Source organism: Aythya ferina (assembly GCF_964211825.1).
Source record: "Aythya ferina genome assembly, chromosome: 8".
In the NCBI taxonomy this organism is placed as follows: domain Eukaryota; kingdom Metazoa; phylum Chordata; class Aves; order Anseriformes; family Anatidae; genus Aythya; species Aythya ferina.
The window spans coordinates 22,884,029-22,907,151 of record NC_140304.1 but is presented as its reverse complement, the minus strand read 5'-3'; the positions used below and the strand labels follow the sequence as shown (position 1 = coordinate 22,907,151).

The 23,123-nt window shown below is 44.8% G+C and overlaps 1 protein-coding gene across 11 annotated transcripts in view; it reads right to left on the bottom strand.

Moving 5' to 3' along the window:
- Positions 1-23,123, bottom strand: part of ST3GAL3 (ST3 beta-galactoside alpha-2,3-sialyltransferase 3) — a 176,338-nt gene that overhangs the window by 37,891 nt on the left and 115,324 nt on the right. For all 11 annotated transcript variants that reach the window (XM_084527927.1, XM_084527920.1, XM_084527923.1 and 8 more), the window contains 3 exons: positions 19,302-19,365; positions 11,223-11,318; positions 6,746-6,932 (listed from right to left, as the gene is read on the bottom strand). In XM_084527927.1, the coding sequence (XP_084384053.1) occupies positions 6,746-6,932; positions 11,223-11,318; positions 19,302-19,365 (347 nt within the window). The remainder of the gene's footprint in view (positions 1-6,745; positions 6,933-11,222; positions 11,319-19,301; positions 19,366-23,123) is intronic.

Below are 23,123 nucleotides of genomic sequence, written 5' to 3'. Positions count from 1 at the left end.
GTTGTCACCACGGCGCTACCTGAAAGCTACACGGTACAGAACCAAGATCTTCTCCCTCTTCTGGTCAGCAGGGGCAAGATTTTTTTATAGCGTACCCACATATTTTCCAGACTCTCTTCTCACCAAGACTGGAAAAAAATTGGCTCACCTTCTCTAACATGGCACCAGTGTTCACCTTACGTCTTCTGGAAACCACTCGACTCCTTTGTCATAGCAAGGGATTTATTTTTAAATGTGCAAGTCTCCCTTGGTTCCCTTGGGCCATTCCTAGCACTGCACTGGGTCCTGACCGTGGGGGCACAACCCCTCAAGCAGCACAGGCTAACAAGAAAGAGAACAAAATGTAAAATGAAAAAAAATAATAAAATATAAATATTTTACACAGAATATTTTCCACAGAAGAAATCACGCAGACTCTCCCACTTTTTCCTCAGCCATAGACTTCGTAGGAGCCAGAAGAGCCTGCTTCTAGCTTTATTCGCTTAATTCTTTGCTTCAGCATTTAGTAATGGTTCAGCTGCCCCAACCCAGGCACTGACCCATCCTGACGATGAGGTAAGGTGTGTCTGCTATCAGCTGCTCCTAAATTCCCCCATCCTCTGAGTGGCAGTGGTCTTTTGCACTGTGTGCTTGGACCACAGGACAATAAAGAGGCTTTCTCGCCTCTCCCCTGGCACAAGCCTCATCACGTCCTTTATGCATGTTGGCTGCCTTACTCACCAGCCATGCCTTCCTACGTTATACTTCTGGGGGATTATTAATAATGGCTATTTAGAGAAAAAGTCAAATTCATAGAATAGGACAATCCTTAAGATGGCTTCCCAAATCAAAAGCTTACTCTTATTAATGATGGAGCAGCAAACGCAGCTTCTGTCCCCTTCCACCAGAGGCCAAAGAGGGCAGGAGGACACAAGGCCATGCTTATACAGGATCAGGCAGCATAACTCTGTAACCAAACTTCACGTCCATAATGCATTAAGGCGATGCAAAACAAAATATTTTAAAACAACTGTTTGGGAGGAGGCAAGAGAAAGAAAATATTTGCAGTCTAGAAGCAGACTTCGGAGTGAAACTGTAAGTGGCCACTCCATTTGTCACCATGGGCAAGTGACAGGGTCAGAAAGAGCAGGTTCTGCCTCCTCAGCTGGACCCAGAGAAACCACCTGCTCAGGGGCTGGGCTGAAGCTCTAAACTCACTGGAAATATGTGCATGTGGCTGAGGTTTTACTTGGGTTGGACAGCAAGAAGAGACTCACAGCCTCTCTGTTGTCCTCTAGCTGTTTGGGGTAGCATCCTGGCTCCTCAAATGTTCAGGGATGCAGAGCAGCCCCCTTGCAAGGCTATTTCGGATTCCAAGGAATCCCCAGCGTACTACGAGGCCGTGACGTTTGCCGACTGCCCTGGCAAACACATAGCGTGACAAGGCCATTGAGGGAATCGTGACAAGGCCATGAATGGAAGAAGGGAATCTCTAAATAAAGGCTGAGCAGACGGCGAGAGCTCTGGCAGCGGTCAGGCCTTGGCTCCAGCACAGGCAGGCTGATCGAGGAGGGAAGGTGGCGTAGCACTGCAGCAGGACTGGAAGCAACCTGCTGACTTAAAGCAGAAAGGTAGCTCCAAACAAAAGGTTAACAATAAATAAATCTTCACTGCCACCACTTCTGCAAGAGTGACAGGCACGTGCTGGGATGAGGAAAGAGGGGTTATCTCCTGCCCATTGCTGGAGTCTCAGCAGCACTGGAGGACGGCTGCTTTGCAGATGGCATCGTGCGAGCTGTCAGAGGCATGCCCCTGCAAGGGACAGACAGACAGCCGCGCCTGGCCTCGCTGGCAGGCAGGTGCTCACTCGCTCCTATGACTTTCACTATCAAAGAGAGCCTCGAGGTGCCGCGGGCGCTTACTGCACAAGTGACTCCTTCTGGCAGCGGCTGCAGAGATCCCTGCTGGAAGTGTCCGCGGGCTCATTACCGCACGAGAAGGAAGCATGCGAGCTGCCAATTTCTAGTGAAACCTTTGCCCTCACTTGGCTGCATTGCTGCCATGTGCCAGATGTTCAGGGAACTGAGCCCTATGCAAACAAGAGAGTTCCTTCTGATTCACTAATGATAGGCAAAAAAAACCACCCTGGAATCAGCCTCAGTGCCAGCTTGTGATGGCTGGTTTGCATAATTGCTGCTTGTAAATTCTTCTGTTTCAAAAGCAACTACCCGGAACGCGGTGAAGAAACTTTCAGCTTTTGACTATTATTTTAATCCTTCCCCAGGAGAATGGAGAAGGGAAATATACAGCAGAAAAAACCCACTCCGTAATTCCCCTGTTACTTTAGATGTCCAGGAAGAGCTCCTGTGACAGACAAAACCCAGGTGATGCAAGACGGTACAGCTGTGGGAAGGAGCAAGGTGGATCACGAGATGGGTGGGTAATGGCTCTTGGTACAATAAACAGCCCAGGACAGAGCACAACCGTTGAGAGTGAGTGTCCATAAGTAACCACCGCTGGGGATGCGCTACCAGAAGCTGTTTGATCCGAGCAGGGGTGCCTGGCACTGCCAGCAGCCTCTTGCAGCAACGACTGCAAGTCAGCACTGCCAGGCCAGCCACCAAAGATGCACGAACAACTCACATCCGTGACCTTTCTGCAATAAGTCTGGGGCTCCAATCCAGTTCCTTTCCCCTTGTCCATCTAAATACTGGGTTAGAGTGGTGCAATCCTCCCCCCTCTGCTACACGTCACCTTTCTCCATCCCACACCCTTTTCTCCCCATTTACCTGCAACACGTGCAATGATTTGCTCCTTGAGTTTAATGCTTGTCAAAGGATTGAAATCAGATTACCAGGGTTTAACTTGCCCAGATTCACCCACCTTTCCCCTAGTAATGTACAGGTCTATACTCTCCAGTGATGCAGTACTGCCCTAACTTGCTACAGCCTTGCAATTCTGAGCGCCAGCTCACCCAGAACTCTGATGCAAGTTACCTTTGCTCTGCTGATGACACAGTACAATCATTTAGCCAAGCCTGTCCGTTTTTATTTATATTAACATTTTCTCAAGGTTTCTTTTTCTTTCTACTTCCCCCCCTCCCCTCCCCAGCTTCCATACATTTTAGTGAGAAATAAAAAGTGGCTGAGCTTTTCCTCTTTCTTTGGTCTATATTCCAGTGCTTCTCTTCCTGTACACAGTGTACACTAAATACAGACAGGACACTGGCGCATCATGCCAGTCTCTGAAAGGTTTTCATCTTACTGAATGTAAGGCATCAAATCCTCTACCTTACTGTTCTGCTGTTGTTTCTGCATCACGCTGTTTCTTTCCTTAAGACATCTCATGAAAATCCTCCTCTCTACAGAGTAAAGCACTTATCCCTTTCTCAGCGTGCAAGTGTTGCCAAAAGACTAACATAACACAGAGCAAATCCCTCTCAGCTGCAGGGAGAATCAGCTTATCTGACCACTGACCCTGGTAATAAATAGCCACTCGTCTTTCATTTACTCCCTCTCGGATAAACTCCCTTTGATTTCACTTACTTGAAAGAGGACTAAGCAAGGATCCCAGTGCCTGGCCCAGAACCTCCGGTCATGCAGGTCCAAGCAGCTCCAGGTCTGACAACGTCTGAAGAAAATCAGAAAGTCTCAAATCCCACCCACGACTCTACCATGGAAACATGCAGTTGCCATCAGAATTCAGGGGCAAAGAAAACAGAGGTCAGAATCTGACCCATTTTTTGAAGGACTGTGTCCATTCCCACAGCAGTCACGTTCTTCAGCAGGATGCTTTAATTTCCCTTATCTCTGTCCTGAGGTCGGACTCCTGGCTGAAACCACTCGTTTGCAGCGGGGCTGAAGTCTAGCAGAGGGACAGGCCTAATCTCAGACAAGCAAAAAGCAACACTGGAGTACGGAGCTTCTAGATCAAATTAAGCATCTCAGCAAAGGAAAAATGCCCCTTTTCTCCAGACAAACAGAAGAGAGAGAACCAGAAACTTTCCACAGAGAGCACTGGGCAGGCATTTGTCATTTTGAGCTTACCACACACTGATAAAAATACTAGCACTCACTACCAGAACAAACAGACGCCTACGCCGTATTCCCGTAGCACTGGTGGTTCTCCATCGGGCCAGTTCTTCGAGCTAAGAGACAGCACTCTGTGCATCAGTCTCCATTCGAAAAAGCAGCTGTGCTAGCCACCTGCTTGCAGCTACAGCCAGCGACAACAAGATCTCAGCCTCAAATAGGGAGAGATCAGATTAGAGAGGACAAGACAGATGTTTTCCAGTCACCTGGACCTCATCCTAAAATATTCAGTGAACTGGTTCAGCAGCCGCAAAACCAGTGATGATTCCCTTTGGGAACTTATGTGGAACAGGTAGGGTGTCAAAGGATTGAAAATTGGACAAAAGTAGTTCCTAGGAAGGCAAAAAAGTGAAGAGACTTGATTTATGATATAAATTCTCAGAATAGGAAAATTAATTATAGAAAATAAAGATAAAAAACCACTGAAGATAAGTACTAATCCAGGTGGATTTGTCAAGAGCATATCATTACTAAAATGTAGTATTTTCTACAGGAAAAACAGATTTCCTTTCTTTTCCTACATGAAAAACATAGGAAGAAGCAAGACATGGTCTGGAATTCAGTAAAGCTTCTGACATATTACTTTCACAAACACGCCAAAGAGCATTATTAATGACACTACTGTGATATGAGTTCTAAAGTGGCCAAAAAAAACCCTAACCAGGAGGAATTCTCAGTAGGCTCATTGTAGAAATGAAGGACATATTACATTGGGGTCTTCCTATGAACCGATTCTGTTTAGTGCTTTCATTATCAACCTGGATGATGGAGTAAAAAAGTATGTTTATTAAAATGCAGAGGGCATGAATTTGGAAAGAATGGCAGGTATATGGGAGAGCTCTGCAGAGAGAGACCTGGAGGCAGAGTGAGCCACAAGCTGGACGCTCACCTGCAGTCCCATGCCACCGTAGCAAAGGCAGACACAACAGCGGATGTATGAAGTGTGAGGACTGCAAGGCCAGTGGTTTGCTCCTCTCTATTTCATGTTCTCTCTACATTTGTGACAGTGCTCTTTAAGAAAAATATGAATCAACTGCGAGCTTTCAAAAGAGCAACAGAAATTAAGAGATCTGGAAAACATCACCTAAAAGAGCTGAAAAAAAAGTAGTGTTTATTCCAAAGAAATGAAGGATAAGGAGCCAACCACAAGAGCATTCAAATAACCTGCAATGTGAGAAGCTCAAGTTCTTCCTGCTCTCTGCCAAGCTGGGCACTGAAGCATTCAGTTACGATGACTGCAATCGCTCTTCCCAGACTTCTACCAAGTTTTAACAAACTGCTCACCATATCTTTACGGGACCAGGGGACGCCACATTACAGCCAATGCTGCTTGACTGCAAACATCAGGTGGAAATTCAATTTGTTTTGAAGCAAACCAATCTGTCCTTTGAACTTCAAGCTAAAGGCTACGAGTTCCCACAATGACATTCAGGTAGCAGGGCACTGATACCATCAGGATATTAAATGCAGGCCCTTCCTTTGCCTAGAATGAGGAACAGAAGCAGGACAGAAACCACAAAGAAACCTTCTGATTCAATTATTCACATTACCAAAGGCCACTTGTGCATGTCCAGAGGCTAACAGGTAACAACAACTGCCCTGTAACAGAAAAATAAATGCAAGTTGGTGCCAGTGTGAGACACAAGTGAGGTAGAAGTCCTGAGGCCGTCTGTATCACAGCTGTATACAATTATATTCCCAGACTGTTTTAATTCTGCATATAAACTACCAACCTCCTCTTTTTGTCCCCAACACATAAGCTAACATACCACCCTCCAAATACTGATCCATTTGTCTCATTATTTGTTGAAAAATCATGAAAGAACATCTGAAAACAGAAATATATGATTTGTAAAACAAGGATCATAGCTAAATGGAGGTCATTTATTCTAATCTTCATGGCAACAGGTACAGACAAACCATCCACTGAACAAGAAGTCAGTCATCACAACCTGATTCCAGTTAGGGTGGGTGAATTACAGAAAACAACCCTGTAACAGGTCCACGGTACTAAAGAAGAGCACTAATACAACTGACTGGGACAAAATACTTACATGGGGAAACAGTATCTTAACCATTTCAGTCATCTTAAATTAGATTTGTTATTGTTCTTCCAGGTGATACTTTAGCCAAACCCAAATTATGAATCTCAGTACAGCAATAACTGAGGAACGTATAATGACTTGTGCTATTCAGGAGGTTACATTAAGTCTGTGGTGGACTTTTCAACAAATTGTACTGTTGCTGTCTCTTCCTCCTATCCAAAGTCATTGCATCTTTACCCCCAAACACCCATTTCCTTCTCTTATCATTGTTCTTTTCCTTCCTCTGCTCTTAAACCCTATGAGTCCAAAAAAACCATGCAAAATCCGGTCCTTTCATGTACTCTTTAAAACGAAAGTTACATTCACTATTCACAGCACATGCTACATATTCTTCAATAGAAAGCCTCATCTGTGATGCAAGGTCAGGTTACAGGGAGCAGATGTATTTGTAAAACATATTTAATTAAAACTGAAGTCCATGGACGTAAAAAAAAGCCTTCACTTAAATGCAGCAGGGCACACAAAGGAACTCTCCTCAGACCAAAACGTGGCAAATATGCCTGTGGTATCACGTCTGTACACCAATTCTAATTAGGTGACCTTCACAATGCCAGCTAACAGTGCTCTTACCACTTTCTCCTTGTAAACAATGTACTTCAGCCACTTGAAATCTTGCCATTTGAATCCTGCCAGAACAAACAGGGAATCCTTCTCATACTGTTCCATTTTCTGGATTGCACCTTCAGGATATGTGATCCGGAGAGTCGTCTTGCCACCCACATCTTTTTCAAAGCCCTTCACCGGAGCGGAGTTCAGCCTGTAGGGCAACCAGAGAAAACGCTGTCATGGGTTCCCATTTACACTCACGCACAATGATGCAGCATCGCCGCCAGCCCCGGTCTCTCCGTACACAGCTGCTATGGCAGCAAACATAACCCTTGCAATTCTTCATTGTAAACATTTACAAAGCTTTATTCCAAGTGGCAACAGTTTAATTAAAAGCTATTTAAATTACTTGATTTAATATAATGCAAGCAACTTCTGCACTTCACCCTTGTGATTTAAATTGAGTTGGAAGCTTTGGGGAAAAAAAAAAAAGAAAAATATTGTCCTTACAAATTTAGACTTACAAACTAACCATTAATATTTTAGTGTTCAGTCACTCCTGGGATATCTTGCAGAAGCAAGACTGTACTGGAACAGAGGATGCAGTTCCATGGCAGTTTAAGCAGTCTGAAACTGGTCTCTTGCTCCCACACCAGTCCAGAGCTTGCACTGCTCATCCTACCTGCAGTGAGACTGTTTGGGGAACTAAGACAGCTAATGTGTTTTGGAGAAAAAAGAAAAGGAATAAATAAAAAGGAACAGTCTGCACCTGGTCTAGTTCCCCAGACTGACCCATCGAGGAGGTGAGCTGCCCTGCAGTGCCAGCACAGAAGAGGTTGGACCTTGTGCTGGGACAAGGCTCAGCAGCACTGCCGTCCCACCAACGCAGAGGAGACACTGCTGTGGAAGTGCATTTGGAGGGAACGCTGTGTGTTTAGACGTGCTTTTGTTAAAACTCCCCTCAGGAAGTTTTTTTTTCCCCTTCAGAAAGCAGGCTGCTCTGGTGTTAACAGCGATGATGACTTTCGTGACATTATTCAGAACTTCTCTGTGTACGTAGGACAGACTATTCAATACCAGAAACACAAAGCTGAGGAAATTTCAAATAACTTGGAATACAAATCCTGCTGACATCAAACAGCAGCCCCTGATGGAACAGCATTGCCTGCTTGAATTATTGCAGCCTTCTTGACTTGCGGTAGTTCAATACACTGGAAAGTGCTTATGGACTGCAAATTTTCTTATGTAGGAATGTTAACGAGGATCTGGATTTGTCTTTTTCAGCCCGGGTAAGCATTTTAGGTGGGAAACCTTTCAGTAGAAGAAAATCCCTCTATAGAATCTGAAATTCTATTCAGAATTAAGGAGAATGAATTCCTGTATACGTTTAGTAAAAATACTTTAACACTGGTAATAAAATATTAAATGGAAAGCACCTTAAGAATCAGCACCAGCACAATTTAAACAGGAGATGAAGCCTTTTTTCAGGGCTTATATCCCCCTCACTCATACAAAAACAGTGCTCCCGGCCAGCCTGATCCCTTGTCTTTTCTTCTCAGGCTGACTGAGCGTTCACACATCAGTCACCTTTACTACGAACATAATTTAACCTTCAAGGCACCGTGTGTGGGCTGGATGACCTTTCATACTGTAAGAGCAAACGGCCCTAAAGGCAACAGATAAATAGTTAAGCATAACATAAAGAAAGCTTGTTAGGCATATTTTCATCTGTCTTCTGGAACATGAGGGGATGGTTAGTGTCTGTGGTCCTTTCAGATCAACGTGCAGCTCTTTGGCAGGGGTCTCCCTGCTCCCAGCTGCTGGGTGAGCCGTTTCGCTGCTTACCTTGCTAAAGCTCCCCAAACCTGGGACCCCTACTTCGTATCTAGACAGGAAACAAAACAAACCATTTCCCCCAAGTAAAATGAACTCCACTCTCCAGCAAAGGGCCAGAACGCGAGCTGCTGATGGAGTCATAGCACTGGGGTCCTGCTAATGAGCCAGCACCAGCAGCCTGCACCCCTGGGGCAGTGCGGGCAATCGAGCAGGGAGAGTTCTGGCAGCTGCAACCTGCACGCACCAAGGTACACGTTAGGCAGCTTGAGCTTCCTCTCAGGTAGGGCACGCCACTAGCTATGAACTCAGTTACATCTTGTACAACTTCTAGGAAGCCAGACCTCCTCACAACCCATGGACACAGTTTTCTCCATAGGCGAACCCCCTATCTCAGTCTGGAGTTGCTGATATACACCTGTCTTCCCCTCCGCAATCTATTCTAAAGAGGCATTTTTACATGTTAGAGCACTGATAACTGCTGCAAGAAGCTCCTGCCAGGTAAACAGTGTGACAGCCGGGAATAACATCTGCACTGAAATCTGGGAACACCCAGTTAAAGAAAAACCAGCAACAAACTCACTCCACACGGTTTTAGAACTGTCAAAGCTAATCTGACTTTCTTTATCACAAGATAAAAGATTTCTTGCTGCAATTAATGGCCCTCACACAGTAAGACATGATGCCTAAAAAAAAAAGCTCCTTATCCTGCTGGATCATTTCTTTGTCTACAAAGATGCTTCATTTTTTCCCTTAAAACTCATATCTGAAGTCCCAAATCTGACCCTTACAAGGAGCTTTGCAACCCCAAAAAAAAGGATGCTATACACAAAGGACTTCCCAAGCTTCCACAGGAAGAAAAAGGAAGCAAGTGGATGCAGTTAAGAAGTAGTCTGCTCTCACCTCCTCTTGTCCCACATCCAGCCACCTGGCTTCATTTAACCTTTGCAGTTGACTTTTCTCTCCTTTATCCAACCTGCAGCCAGCACAGGTGCTTAGCTGCCCTCTTATCCTCTCAGCTTGCAAACTGACTTGGATTTATGGATGTGGGGAGAAAGAGTTGAACTTTTCATTTGGAAATTAAATAGTAAACCTTCTGATGTAAATTTTAGTGGGTGGCCTAACACAGATGGATTGAAACTGTTCTCTTGCTACTTTGTGAACAGCCTGCCCCAAAAAGAGGCTGTAACTGAATTTTAATAACAGCAGCTGAGATAATTGCAAGCCACCAGACTATGACAAGCAGTACAAGCTCTTCGCTAGCAACTGATAGTGTGATGAACTGGGAGAAGGGCTGTGAAAGTTTCATCCTGTTCTGAGCAATCATCCCTGTGTCCAGAGCAATACCGGGGCAGCAGGGAACAGCTCACAGGACCAAAGGACTGAAAAGGATCTTCTTGGTCTTTGTCCGGAGTCAAGAGGGTAGTTGTTATTCTATGTATGTTCTGTTCTTTTCTTGTGTGCCCATTACTAGCACACAAGAGAGAAAAGAGACCATGCTAAATATCTTCTCTGTACCTTAAATTCTTTTAGTAATCATTTTCTTTGTTCAAAATTATCTAAGAATTTGCCATTTGCCACCACATCTCATGGTTGACTACAGTTCAGAGAGGTGAGATTGGTTACACTCTCTTTGATATGAAACCAGTTATGTTATGAAGAAAAAAAACAGTAGCTTAGACTCTGTTAAAGCAATTTTTACAAATCTACACTGTGGTTTATCCCACTTCTCCTATTTACCATCATAATATTTTGTTACTCACACTTCAGAACCTGCTACAAAACCATGCATTTTTCCAAGTCAGACAAATAGGTTTAGTTCCCCAGAGCATGTCCTCCTCCCTCCTACACACACTCACTCTCCATTAGCACAGGTATTATATTTGTTAATCTCCAGTCACCCAGAACACCTCCCTGACTTGACAGATTTATTGCTAAGAGTTATGACCAGACCTATGATTTCCCATATCAGCACGTTTTTCAAGCATTCTGAGATGGCGATGATCCAGGTCCTCAGCAAAAGCAAAGAGTCCTAACTTCGACTGTGGTCCTTTCCACTCGGAGCCATTCTGCTCCTGCTCCCTTATTCAACACCATCATCCACAGTGAAACAATTGAAATATTCACAGCTTCTAGGGCACACCTACTGCTGTTTAATCATTATGGGGTCCTCACTCATGGAGGTTTACTGCTTCCTGAGACCCTATGCTGCACAGTTTGTAGTTCTTTCCTTCCTACCTCTAAAATGTGGATCCTGGGGAACACTATATATATATGACAAATAATTCTTCCCTAGACTACCAAGGGGGTGTACTTGTGAACAGATATAACAGTACATTTTACTGATTCACCACCTAAGGGCATTATAGAAGAAGCAGCTTTTAAAAAAGCAGCTCAAAAAAGAAGGTTCAAGTTGAATTGTAGGAGAGAGCACATTCCCAAACAGCTGTGGAACATGAAATGCTTGAGGAGTGCCCTTACCCTTTGATGGGATCACCATTTGTAACTTAAACATTTATATATTCTTGATGTTTTTCCTCCACATTGGTTAATGCTTCCATACTAATGGATATCTTCACTAGTGTATGTTTAGCCTTTGCCTGCAGAGCATGCCAACTGACACTGAAACTGAATAAATGACAAGAAAACTGTGATGCCAAAGACTCACCTGACAACAACATCGTAGTCGTCAATTTTTGACCCCAACGACTTATTGGCAAGTACTCCACCATTTCCCACAATAATACATCGTCGGCAGCTGAGACTGTGGAGAAAACACAGGAAAGAGGTGATTTTTGTAACATGACTTTCTGTTTGCATCCACCCAAGAACCCAAGAAACCTTTGGGAATATTAAGAATCAAGGGGAGGACAGAGAAACACTCGGATCCCCAGCTCACCTCATCATGCCCAGGCATCGCCTATGATAAACTGCTTTCAACACCTCACTCCATGTGTGGCCTGGTGAGACGGGCTGTCAGGACAAGCAAGTCTTCTCCCCCCACATCCCCTGTAATGATGGGCTTGAATCAAACCCACCTGTTTAGTTAAACCTCTTCATTACTCATTTATCACTGAAATAGCAATAAGGCAAGGGCTCAGTAAGGAAATCCTCTCTCCGAGCAATTTTCAGCGTGTAGGCAGACCTTGTCAGGTTATCTGGGGGGTGCTCACCTTGCTGAGCGCAAAATTGCTGCTGTTCTCATGAGACTTCAAGAGATGGAAAAACACTACATGGACAGAAAAAGGACCCTACCCCGCCCCCAGGAGGAAACACATACATAGACACAACGGGTGAGGACTAGGAAGGAAAATAACCTTAATTATCAGAGAAACAGAAAAGAAAAGGAAGAGAATGGCTTCTCGTGGAGCCATGAGTCACGAGAACTCTTTACAGCAGATGTTAAAAAGTGATTTTGTTTCGAAGACGGGGAGAGGACTTCTTTCCAGCCATCTAATCCCAAACGCAGCTGGCTCTTCTGGCAGCGTGCCCCCAGCTCTGGTAGTTCGCTGCAGGAATACGTGTCTGCAGAGCCTTCTTCGGAAAGGGTCCAAGGCAATCAGCCGCTTGGAGCAGATCTCTGGGCTAGGCGGCCTGCTCAGTCCCAGGCACAGCTGCCCGGGCTCTTCTGTGCTGCGCTCAGCCTGAGGAGCCAGCGTGGGGAAAGCTCTGCTTATGTGGGGTCCATCTCTGCAGAGCAGGGCTGGAGCACACTTGAAAGAATCAGCTAAATCACCGAGGGTTACCCTGCTGACAGAGCCATCAGCCAGACATGCGCGTGCAGTTAACAGTGCAGCACCCAAAAAACCACTCGGAACAGCTTCCCAAGCCCAGACAGAGCTGCACTGGAGTCCCCAGCCCTTCCACAAGGAAACCTTCCAACAACAAGGCAGACACACGCCTGCATCCTTAAAGGCCAAAGAAGCATGGATGTTTGTGTTAATTAAATCAAGCAATACAGGAAGACTTTTATACATAATGGCACAAGAAAAAAATACACAGTTCTGGTGCCAGTGACAAAGAAGAGGCAAGATCTGCTTCAGCAGTATATTGGGGCAAGGAAGGAAGAGAAAGAGTCAGTCCCAAATGGCATTCGAGTGGCAACGATGGCAATGGTTTTGTCAAAACCTTTAAGGGAAAGGTGCTGCAGGAGGCAAACCAACAGAGGCTATTTGGTTCTGGCCAGGTGAAGTTTCCGATGGAAATACGTATTTTGGATGATTATGATAAAAAAGTTTGACCTCCTAAACAACAGAGCACTGGGTGAAATACTGTGATTTCTCTCCCCATCTGTCTCTGAGCCATGACATTTCTGACTCCTAGTTTTTTATGCAAAATCCTGTGCTGACATCCGAAAGCTCCAAGTTACAGACGCTCAGCTCTACCCACTTACTGTTAGGATTTGAGCTTTCACCGATTTCGAATGCAGATGTGTTTGTTTCAGCCTCAAACCACTTAAGCACATTCTTCCCTTTTCTGCTAAATTAAAGCACCATCTACTGTCAGCAGTGCCTTCCACATCCGCACGTGACCCTCTCACTGACAAACCACTGCGTGTAAACATCTGCCTCGAGGTGGATCATCAGTCCTGGGGCAGACTGGTGAGCACGAGCTGCTGCACGAGGGAAGAGCCAGTTCCACCAGCCAAAGCCGTTCGAGTGGCCTCTCTTGATGGCCCCGTTCCCACACAGTACTTGTAGACCGATCAAAGCCCATTCTTAACTTTCTGTTGACCGTACGAACTGGATCGAGTTCATCGCATGTCTCACGCGATGGCAGCTCTCCTAGATCTTGAGTCACATTTGCAGCACCTCTCTGAACCCTTTTCAACTTCGCCCCAAACCTCTGAAGCACTGCCTCTGGAGCACCAGCATGCGGAGCTAATGCTGCTCAAAAGCAGGGTCCCTTTCACACAGATATTTTACATAGATCACCTCAGTGCTCATTTTATAACCATGGGTTGGCAGAATATAATCCTCACCTTGTAAATGCGATCTGCGATGTCCCTTCTGAGGTGTCTGACTTTTGGGTTGGCTCATTAAAGAAGCAGAGGTCTAGACTGATCCAAACCTCCTACTCCTTACTGCCCCAGTCTTTGGCAATTTTAGTGCAATTTTACATTTCCTGCAAATCAGTCTTAGTCACTGAGAATACCTGCCAGCAGGCTGACACCAGAAGTGTCACTAAAGGATTAATTCTCAACCCTGACAGTAGCTTTTTGAAGCTGTGTCTCATATTCCATTCCTAAGAAGCTGCTATATCTGCAAAGATGTTGCATAGAATCAGAACAAAATGCTGGACTAAGACATAAATAATGCCTATCTTTAAAAGGTTACCTTTATCAAGCTTCTATTTTATCAAGCTTCTACTTTATCTTAAAAAAATAAATCCCACCTACATGACAAGGTTTTATTTTCATAAAACCCAAGATAACTTACATAAATTATGCTGCCATCCTAGCTCTGTCCCATATCAAATTTCCCAGTGTTTTTCCTGCAAAAAAGAGTTAATCAACTTACAAAACCAACAACTCATCTCCTATATTTCCCCATGAATGGCACATTTGCTGTTCTAGCCAAAATTCCAAGAAGGGTTAAAAAGCAAACGGTAATAACAAAAAACCCTCCTTACTTAACTCTTTACTCTCCAGTGCTTACTGATTTAAAAAGATATAATTGCTATTTAACATCCTGACAGTTCTAATAAAAATAAACAAAACATTCCATCATTGCTGTCAAATGGGATACCATCACTCTCTCTTCATCCAAAAAAATCAATCTCCTCAAATCTGCAGATCAAATTTTCATTTCTTTCTGACACTAAGCTCTCATCTTTGATCTTCTACTGTCTTTTTCTTATATTTTTGATAAGTACTTTACATACTGTCACCACCATGCCAGAAGTATCTGCTGCACACCCAGAAAGCACAAGTTGGGTGCAGATGGCATTCCTCAGGTGCACGTGACGAAGGTATGGCGAGTCTTGGACTTTGCCTAGGTTCTGCACATTGGGCATGAATGTTAAGTCTGGGCAACCAGGACTGTTTGGCTCAAGAGAGGCAGAAAAGTAAGCTGGCTCAGTCTCACCAGCTTTGGCAATCACACTGTGGGGCACAGAAGATTGTAGGGCTACCCTGACGGCGCTGCAAAAAGGAAACATTCGGCAGGGATGTGTCAGGAACCAAACCTGACCAGAAATGGGACGTGTCAGGCATCAAACCTGACCAGAAACTTGAACACTTGGTACTAGTGTAGCTGAATCCCTTCACAGCAAGCACTGACAGTGCCTGAGCACAGGAAACCCACAAAGACACTGCTGGTTCCGGGCAAATTTCATCCGTGTGGGCAGCATCAGTTTCCCAGCTCAATTGTTTCCCCCAAATGGTGTGCAAACACCTTTGGGTTTGTGTACATATCACGTCAACCCTGGATGTCTTTTCCAGAACAGCTCAAGTAGTGAAATGTCCGACACGGCCCAGGTTCCAGCTTGCTACCAGGGTGGTATGAAGGAGGGTCACGGACTTTCCACGCCAGACTTTCCCAAAAGCCCTAAGCTGGGAACTGGAGCCAGATGTGCAGCCTCTGACACAGATGCTTAGAGGTTGAGTTCATCTACACCAAAACCAGAATTCACGCAGACCTTCTTGAACAATACGGTACTGTAAACACGTGTATGCATTGTAGCAATTGCTACTTCCTCTTCCTTCCTTGTCAAAACCCTTTAGGGATTTGTAAGGGGAAAAAAACCACAAAGCCTTCCATTACGCAAGTCTGGAACTGAAAGCTTTGAGGAAAGATATAACAGAGTAATTAGAAAAAATACGTCTTTAGGGCAACTGGTGCTTAGGGAGGCATAGCACGTCCTGGTTTGGTCTGGCTGCTGCTCCTTAGACTGGTGCTACCAATGTGAGATGGGGACACAGACACTTCCTCTCCTGCTCTACCAGCTTCCTTCCTCACTTGTTAGCTTATATGCTGTGCTAGTAAATATTTAGTTATAAGTGTAAACCCTCAGTTTTCCTTCATCGCTATCTGGAGGCAATACAAAATGGTCAATTAGATTTTTGGATTTATGTCATTCCTATGAAATTTATAGGCAGTCACCACAGAAATTTAAACCCAAAATTTGTTGAAGGCCAGCTAGCAAAAGAGCTGGGCAACTGGAAATCAAGCTTGATTTGCAGAATGAGGGGTAGGCCACTGGAGGAACCACTAAAACAGCAAAAACAAGAAGGGTATAAATGGGCTTGGAAAAGCCAGAGGACAAGATAACCCAGAAGTGTCAAAGACAAGGCCTGTGAACACCTGTGCTAGGGACAAAGATAGGCCAGCACCAAAAGAAGAGGACACTAATTCCACAGGATGCCCCCTGGATCTCCAGTCTTCTTCAGAAAAGCTCAGTGCTGAGTTGCAACTACCCTCACAAAGAGAGCTGCAACGTTACCTACCTCCTGCCCTGGAACAGGAACACGTTCCCAGAAGCAGTACAACACAAAACGTGCCATAATAAAGCTGACACGAAGAACGACTAAGAAAGCACAGCATCACTTGCACTGCTACAGACTTGAACTGTAGCATTTGTTCGCGTGCCCTCCAGCTGCTGCAAGTTATTAACACGACTCTGTTCACAATGGAGGGATTAGTTGGAGTGAGTTGACAAAGCTGTTTTGGGATGATGAAAGGTGTACGCATACCCGGAAGGATTGAGTTTGCCTCATTTCAGCACCACATCGGTACATTGTGTCAGGAAAGGTGCATCAGGATGCCCTTTTGGCACAGGGGTAATTAAACAAACAAGTTCACTTCCAGGGCTTCTAGGACGTAAGTAAAGGTAACATCTCCAAGGGGTAGCTTTGTGGAGGAGCTCAGAAATGGAGAAGCTTGGGTGGGGACGAGACTGAAGGCTTGGTGTAGGTCCCCCCCCCCAAACAGCCCTAATCTCCTCTTTCCTTCCTATGCTCTCACGCACTGCTCTGACCTCACCTCCCCTGCCTCTCCCTCCCTTCCCCCGGGAAAGCTGTGTTCAGCGTGTGGTTACATGAACGCTTGCTTCAATAGACTGAGCAGTGCTCACCCTCCCCACCCAGCCCTAGCCCTCTGCCTCTCATGCTGCTGCTCCAATGCTGTGCCAGCGCCACTGCTCAGTGGGAGGAGAGCTCTGTAAGTGAGGTCACTGAAACGATCTAGGTTAGGAGAGAAACCTTTAAAATAGGCTCACTTTAAAATCTCCCTTCAGACAAGGTACTGAGAAAAATGTCTTTACTGCGGAAGTGGCCAAAGACTGGAACAGGGTTCCTGGCGAGGCAGTTGATGCCCCATGCCTGTCAGTGTTCATGAGGTATTTGGGTAATGCCCTCAGTAATGTGCTTCAACTTTTGGTTAGCTCTGAAGTTGACCGCTTCAACCAAGGCAGGAATGAACTGGAATGAATGAACTGTTGTCTCTGCTTGGAGCTTGAGCCAAGATCGGAAAGTAGATAGCCTTCCCTCAACAGCCTGCCCCATCAGCTCTTTTGGAATCCAAAATAGTGCAGGCCCCTTGCTGCCAGCACTGTAATTCATCAATAAGCACACCAGAGAACACCCTGGGAAGCATACCCAAGCCCCTTTGCTGCAACTCCATCTACCTACTGCTTCAGGTTCTCACTTTGCAATTTCCAAGCCTTTCTTGTCCCTTTCTCCCACACCAGCTTCAATTTTTCTCTCTTCCTTTATAAGACTTGCTCACTTGGAAATGCCACAGGAGGTATTTGATCCCAAAGCATGCACACAGCAGCTGGAATCGAGCACACAAAGGAGTGCTATCTCACCTAGCTGCCATCCCCATCAGAGGCTGACTCAGGAAACAGGTAAGAAATGACAAGGAAAATTGCATTCACTTCATTTGAGGAAAAAAGCACTTACTGCCCAGAGATACAGACACATGAAGTGGCCCATTTGCCCCACTGAATGGGGAAAACAACATCCAGAGATGACCACAGCTAGCAGTAATCCACCTGCTTCCATCAGCTCAGAAGATACGTTATGCCTTCTCCTACAACGCCTACTTGACTGCAGTAGAGCATCGCAGCACCCTGTTCTCAGGGTTCCAACATGCATGTGTGTGCATACACAGTTTGCACAGCCCCAGAAGAGACTGATCTCCCTGCACCTGGCTTCTGGGCTGCTAAAAGAAATGCATACTAGACATTCAATATCCACTGCTCTGCGTTTACCACAGAAGTTCCAAAGGAAACAGTATTTCCCCAGTCTATGTACAAGCACGCAAACCTAAGTGTTAAGTCTCTCCTGTCTCTACACCAAAGCCATTATAAAGAAAACAAAAAAAAAGTGAGCAGCTGGTGCTAGTGTGGCTGTATCTCACAATCTCCTGAGAAAGGACTTTAAAAAAAAAGCACAACAGCAATAACAACAAAAAACACAACAACATCCCACCCCTCAAAAAACAGGTGTGCAGCAAGAGTCGCTACTACATTAACTCTCACTGCACGAATATTTCACCTGCCCTCCATGTCATTAACACTTATTTCCCATGAGCAAACTTTTGAAAGTGTCTATCTGTAGATTTTTCAACAGATTAAAATCTTAACTCTCCAACCAGGGCTGAGATAAATCCCAGATGGGTGAGACTCAATTGTGTGTAAAATCTCAAAGGTCATTTGTAAAATGATTTTGCCTTCTGGACATCATTTCCCAAATTAATCCATATTCTGAAGGCTAAGTGTATCCGGCATTGCTGTGAGAGAAGACAAACTTCAAAGCAACCTAAATTAGCACATGGATTGCAAAAAATAAAAATAAAAGAATAAACTTTCAACACAGAGATGAACTCCCAACTCTAACCATAGTTGGCAAGCTCTACAATCAACGTGCGAGATGTGGAGAGTTATGGAAAGGCTGGAAAAGCTTCTGAACTTCGTCATGGAAAAGTGGACAGAGGGGATGCTGGGCCAGGAAATAAAACCAAGGTGTTTAGAAAGCAGGAATTGTGTTGCTAGCCTGCGTTCAAGGAAGCTGCTTGGAAAGGAGTATTATGAGGACTTGTGAAAGAAAGCGTGTCCCAGTGAAAAACTCCGACAACTTCTCAAGGAAATCACCTCCAGTCCAGGAGGTGGCACTGAACCAGAACTGCAGGGCAAGGGATAGGAACGACAGTAAAGCAAATATAGGAAAGACTAGAGGAGTATCATTGGGAAGCTGATCATTAACATGTCAATGAGTCTCAGAAGCAAGCTCTACAAATAGGACTGAAGAATCACAGGAGCTTCTTCCAAAGGCATCAGTCCAAATACCTCAGGACCCAAGAGAATTGCTATCGCATCCTGGCACAGGCTGGGACAACACAATCACACATTCCTGCTTTAAGAGTGAGGAATTCATGAAACATTGTTAAAACAAGCCAGCCCCTTCTTTCCCGCTAAGAGGTCCTTGTGATCCTATTTCTTTGTCAGAAAGGCTGAAAAAGAATGTGTTTATTGAAAAGCAGCTATTTACTTATTTGAAAAATAGGCAAGAGAGTGTACTGTGATACCACAGGGAACAAAAGACTAGGAAATAGTCAAAAGGTAAAGGCTGTTTTTTCCACTTATGCTTGACTTAAAGGCCTCCAGAGTTTACAGATTTACTGGAAAGAGGACTCTTTCCAGCTCCTGATCCACCTCCAAGGCACAGGCAATCTCTGGCAACATTTATTTAGGACAGGGAAAATAATTGCTTCAATTCCTCCTACTCTGAAAGGTCTCATCTTACCTGTCAAGAGCTGGAGTTAGACGGTAATCTTTGGTTGCTGACAGGATGGCTTTGATCAGATTATCTGGGGAGAAAGGAAGAAGACATTAGGAAGAACTCACTTCGAGCGGAAATGAAAAACAAAGGGATGTAAGGCTTCTGAAGCGCTTACTTGGAGGGACTGAAATAAGGTTCTCATCACGAATAACCGCTTGAACTCGCATATTCCTATTTCATTTGGACAATGACCTTCACACACTGACTGCAAAGACACATGAGGTGCCAAATTCTGACAGAGTGCACCAGAGACTTGCACAGAGAGGGTGCAAGGAAAAAAATTCCAGTTTAAGGCAGTGGTTTCACACCCACTTCCCTGGGATTGCAGTCCCACAAACACTTCAGACATGAAAAAGCCAATACCACTGCCAGTGCTTGCTTCATGCAAGCTTTTACACAGCTGAGTGGTGAACTGGATGCAGGAACAGAAACACATTAAAATTAATGCTTTCTATTTTGCTGGGTTACTTTTAGTTTATACTTCTAGTTTAGTTAGATTTTGCTTTTGTGTTTGTATTTACTTTTTATTTAGTTTTATTTTGCTTAGTTACTTTTAGTTCAGTTCCTCAGTCTGGCTTTCTTCATGGCAGAATCCAATTAAACCATCACAGCTGCTTAAAGAAATGCCCATGGAGCCACAAAGCCTAAACTGATACCCAGAGAACACTGCAGCAACCAGATGGTGTTAGTTATGCAAGCATAGACACATGCCCATATTAAACGTATTAAATTACAGAAGCACAATGATTACACATAAATAAATCTATAAACTCTGGAAGCTGTGGAGTCTGCTCCCTTCTAGATTCGTCCTTCATACCAAGTTTCTTCAACCTCTCTCCCCCATAAAGATCCAAACTCCATCACGTCCCGTCCATGCAGCAGCAATGCTCTGGCTAGCCTGGGTTTACAGATGTACCAGGAACTCCAGAACGGCTGCACTAGTTCAGACAGTCTGTCTGTCCCCAAATCCTGGCTCTAACTGCTGCCTTAAGCAGCTGCCTAAGAGCACAAGAACAAAGCAAACAGACATAGTGCTTCTCTCAAATAATCCTCTAGAATTTAGCTATTTTCAAATCAGGGTTCTGCACATCAGGTATAGCTCCTATGGATCTGGCAACCTGCAGTGATTTCTGTCCTATGAGCTCAGAGTCCTCCTGGATCCATATGGACTCTCAGTCACTTCCCTTTCCTGATTATAAATCTGGCTACTCCTACCTTCATTTATACTGGAAAAGACTGTGAACAATCAGTCCCTTCCACTTTCCTCAGGAGATTATAGATATCTGTCACATCCTTTCCCTAAATGCCTTGGTCAACTGGTTCAAAGGTTCCTAGGAACAACCAGTCCAAAAGAGCAAATGTCATTTCTTCATAAAAGATTAAAAGTGACACAGCAACATTAAAAAGATTGACATCAAATGATTATTTACACTGAACTTTAATATTTTTTTCTGACACTACTTTGGGCATTTGGCACAGTTAGGGGCTGTCCCTTTCAAACAGGGATTTCTGTTCTTATGTGCTGGCTTTGCTCCATCACTGCAGAAAGCACAGGGTTAGGATGTGGGACAAACACAGGTCTGAGGCAGCCCACCTGCCAAATAACTGAGCCTGACAACAAACCAGCGAGACATGAGGCAGACGCACAAAGGTGATAAACAGAAAATGACTAATGGTTACTTCAAATTTGGGATTTTTTGACATGGCATTACTGACAGCCCCTGCCAACTGTTGCAAGCTGGGAATTGAGATTACTTTCAGAAGATCTTATTTTGGAGTAGATTATGGGAAAAAAAAAAAAAAAAAAGCAATTTGTAGAGTAAAAGCAACATATTTTGCTAACAAAATAATGTAGCTTTTTAAATTTTTCCTTCATTTGGAGATTTTTTTTTCTGACACGTTGATAGCAGACTCCCTCTCCAGCAGGAATGCTATTTCCCTATGTCTTCAGCAACAGCAGTAGGTTGCTGTGACCTCTAATGGCTCCATGCCACAGTCCTCTCCTTGGCCTGCCTCTTCAGTGGATGGTATACGTTTCTGTGGTTGTTTTCCCATACTCTCAGAAAAAAGAGATCAAAGGATCACATGTCAAGGGCTGCAGCCTCCCATCTACCAAGCTTTTGTTATGCCAGGTTTGCTCTACCACCCACAGATTAACACCCTGCACTTCTTGGAGGCCATCCGTTACATTATATTAAAAAGCACATGGGATACAGTTGACTAATGCACTCAAACAATTCTGTTTTTCACAGCTTGCCAGCTAATTAGTAATGCCTTCATAGCGAACATTCAGGAATGAAACACGACTACTTTAGGACTGGATATGGCAGCGGTTGGGGTTAGGATGCTCCCCATTCCCATCATCCAGAGAGAAAACACAAACAAAACAAACAACAAGATAGGATATTCAGCAAAGCTTAGGAATAGTGAAATGGGAAACAATTTTTCAGCAACCCCCACAATCTAACACGTTGCACCTGAGAGGTTTGGAAGTTGCACAAATCACAGCGTTATCGTTCAAACCTGCTGCCTGAAGCTCAGGAAAAGTCCTTCATTGCCAAATATTGACGTGTGGCAGGAATGAAGGGGCACAGGTGCCCTCAGTGCTGGTTTCTCTACTCCAACATCCTCACTGGAAGTCAGGTACAGGAGCCACAAGCACTAGCAGGGAAAGCTAATGGTCCAAGCAAGGGGGAAGCACTAGATCTTTTCACCTGAGCTGAACTCTGCTAGAAGCTGGACACTGCACTGCTGCTGAGGGGGGCATGTGCATTTGGCACCGGTAACCTATTTGCACTGAACACAGCAAAAGCCAAAGGAATCTGAACAGAGCAGTCCAAGGACAGTGTTTCGGAAGAGCACGTTTCATTTCCGATAACTGTCCGTTTTTCTCAATCTATTTTACTATTATCTTTAAGGGCACCAATTGTGTATTGCTTTAAATGGAACCATGCTCAAAAGAAAGATCGTTTTATTAGAGCAACAGCTACACAACCAACTTGTGGGGTTTTTTTGGTAGGTGGTTCACCCAGGTTATGAATAAAGTGAGGCATGGATGCAGACACAGCACCAGCCCAGGCACAACTTCTCTCGTGCCTGGCAAATGAGAAGAGCAGACAGTGGTGGGTGTGCTCTGCCTCGTACACCAGTGCACTGAGGAGGGGCCGGGAGGGGCTTGAGTATACATGTTCTGAGTACTACAAAAGATAAAAATCCTTCCTGTTACAAGCAACAGGTATGCGTGCACTCACCTCTCGCTTCCAGGGCCCAGGCACGCAGCCAGCTCAGGTGTAACAGAACTCATTAGCTCAGGCACATCCCCATTCAGGCAGGTCTCATTCTTTGCGAACCATTTCCCATCTGGAAAAGTTTCAGCTACTTTTGTTCGGTGCAGAACCCCAGCGAACCAGCCCTGCAGACATGTCTTGGCACCGCACGCCTAGAAACACGAACCCTGGAGAGCACGGTGCAGAGACTGCAGGGCTGCGTGGCAGCTCAGCTCCGAGCAGGCAGAACTTGCCACCTGCCCTCGCTGCGGGCACAAAATGGGGCTGGAGCAGACACAGATCATCCAACAGCCATTCAGTGGCCACAGTTTTGGGAACTGCTTGGAGGCTTAGGAAAGCCAACAGCAGCAACACTTGCTGTGCACTGTTCTTCCTGTTCATACTGTAAGATTCAAGGCAGGTATTACGAAGACTAAATCCTTTCTTCAGACCACAGGAAAACATTGATGTTTAAATGTCACAGGACAAAATACGAGCATCCCTTTGTCCACCTTACTTC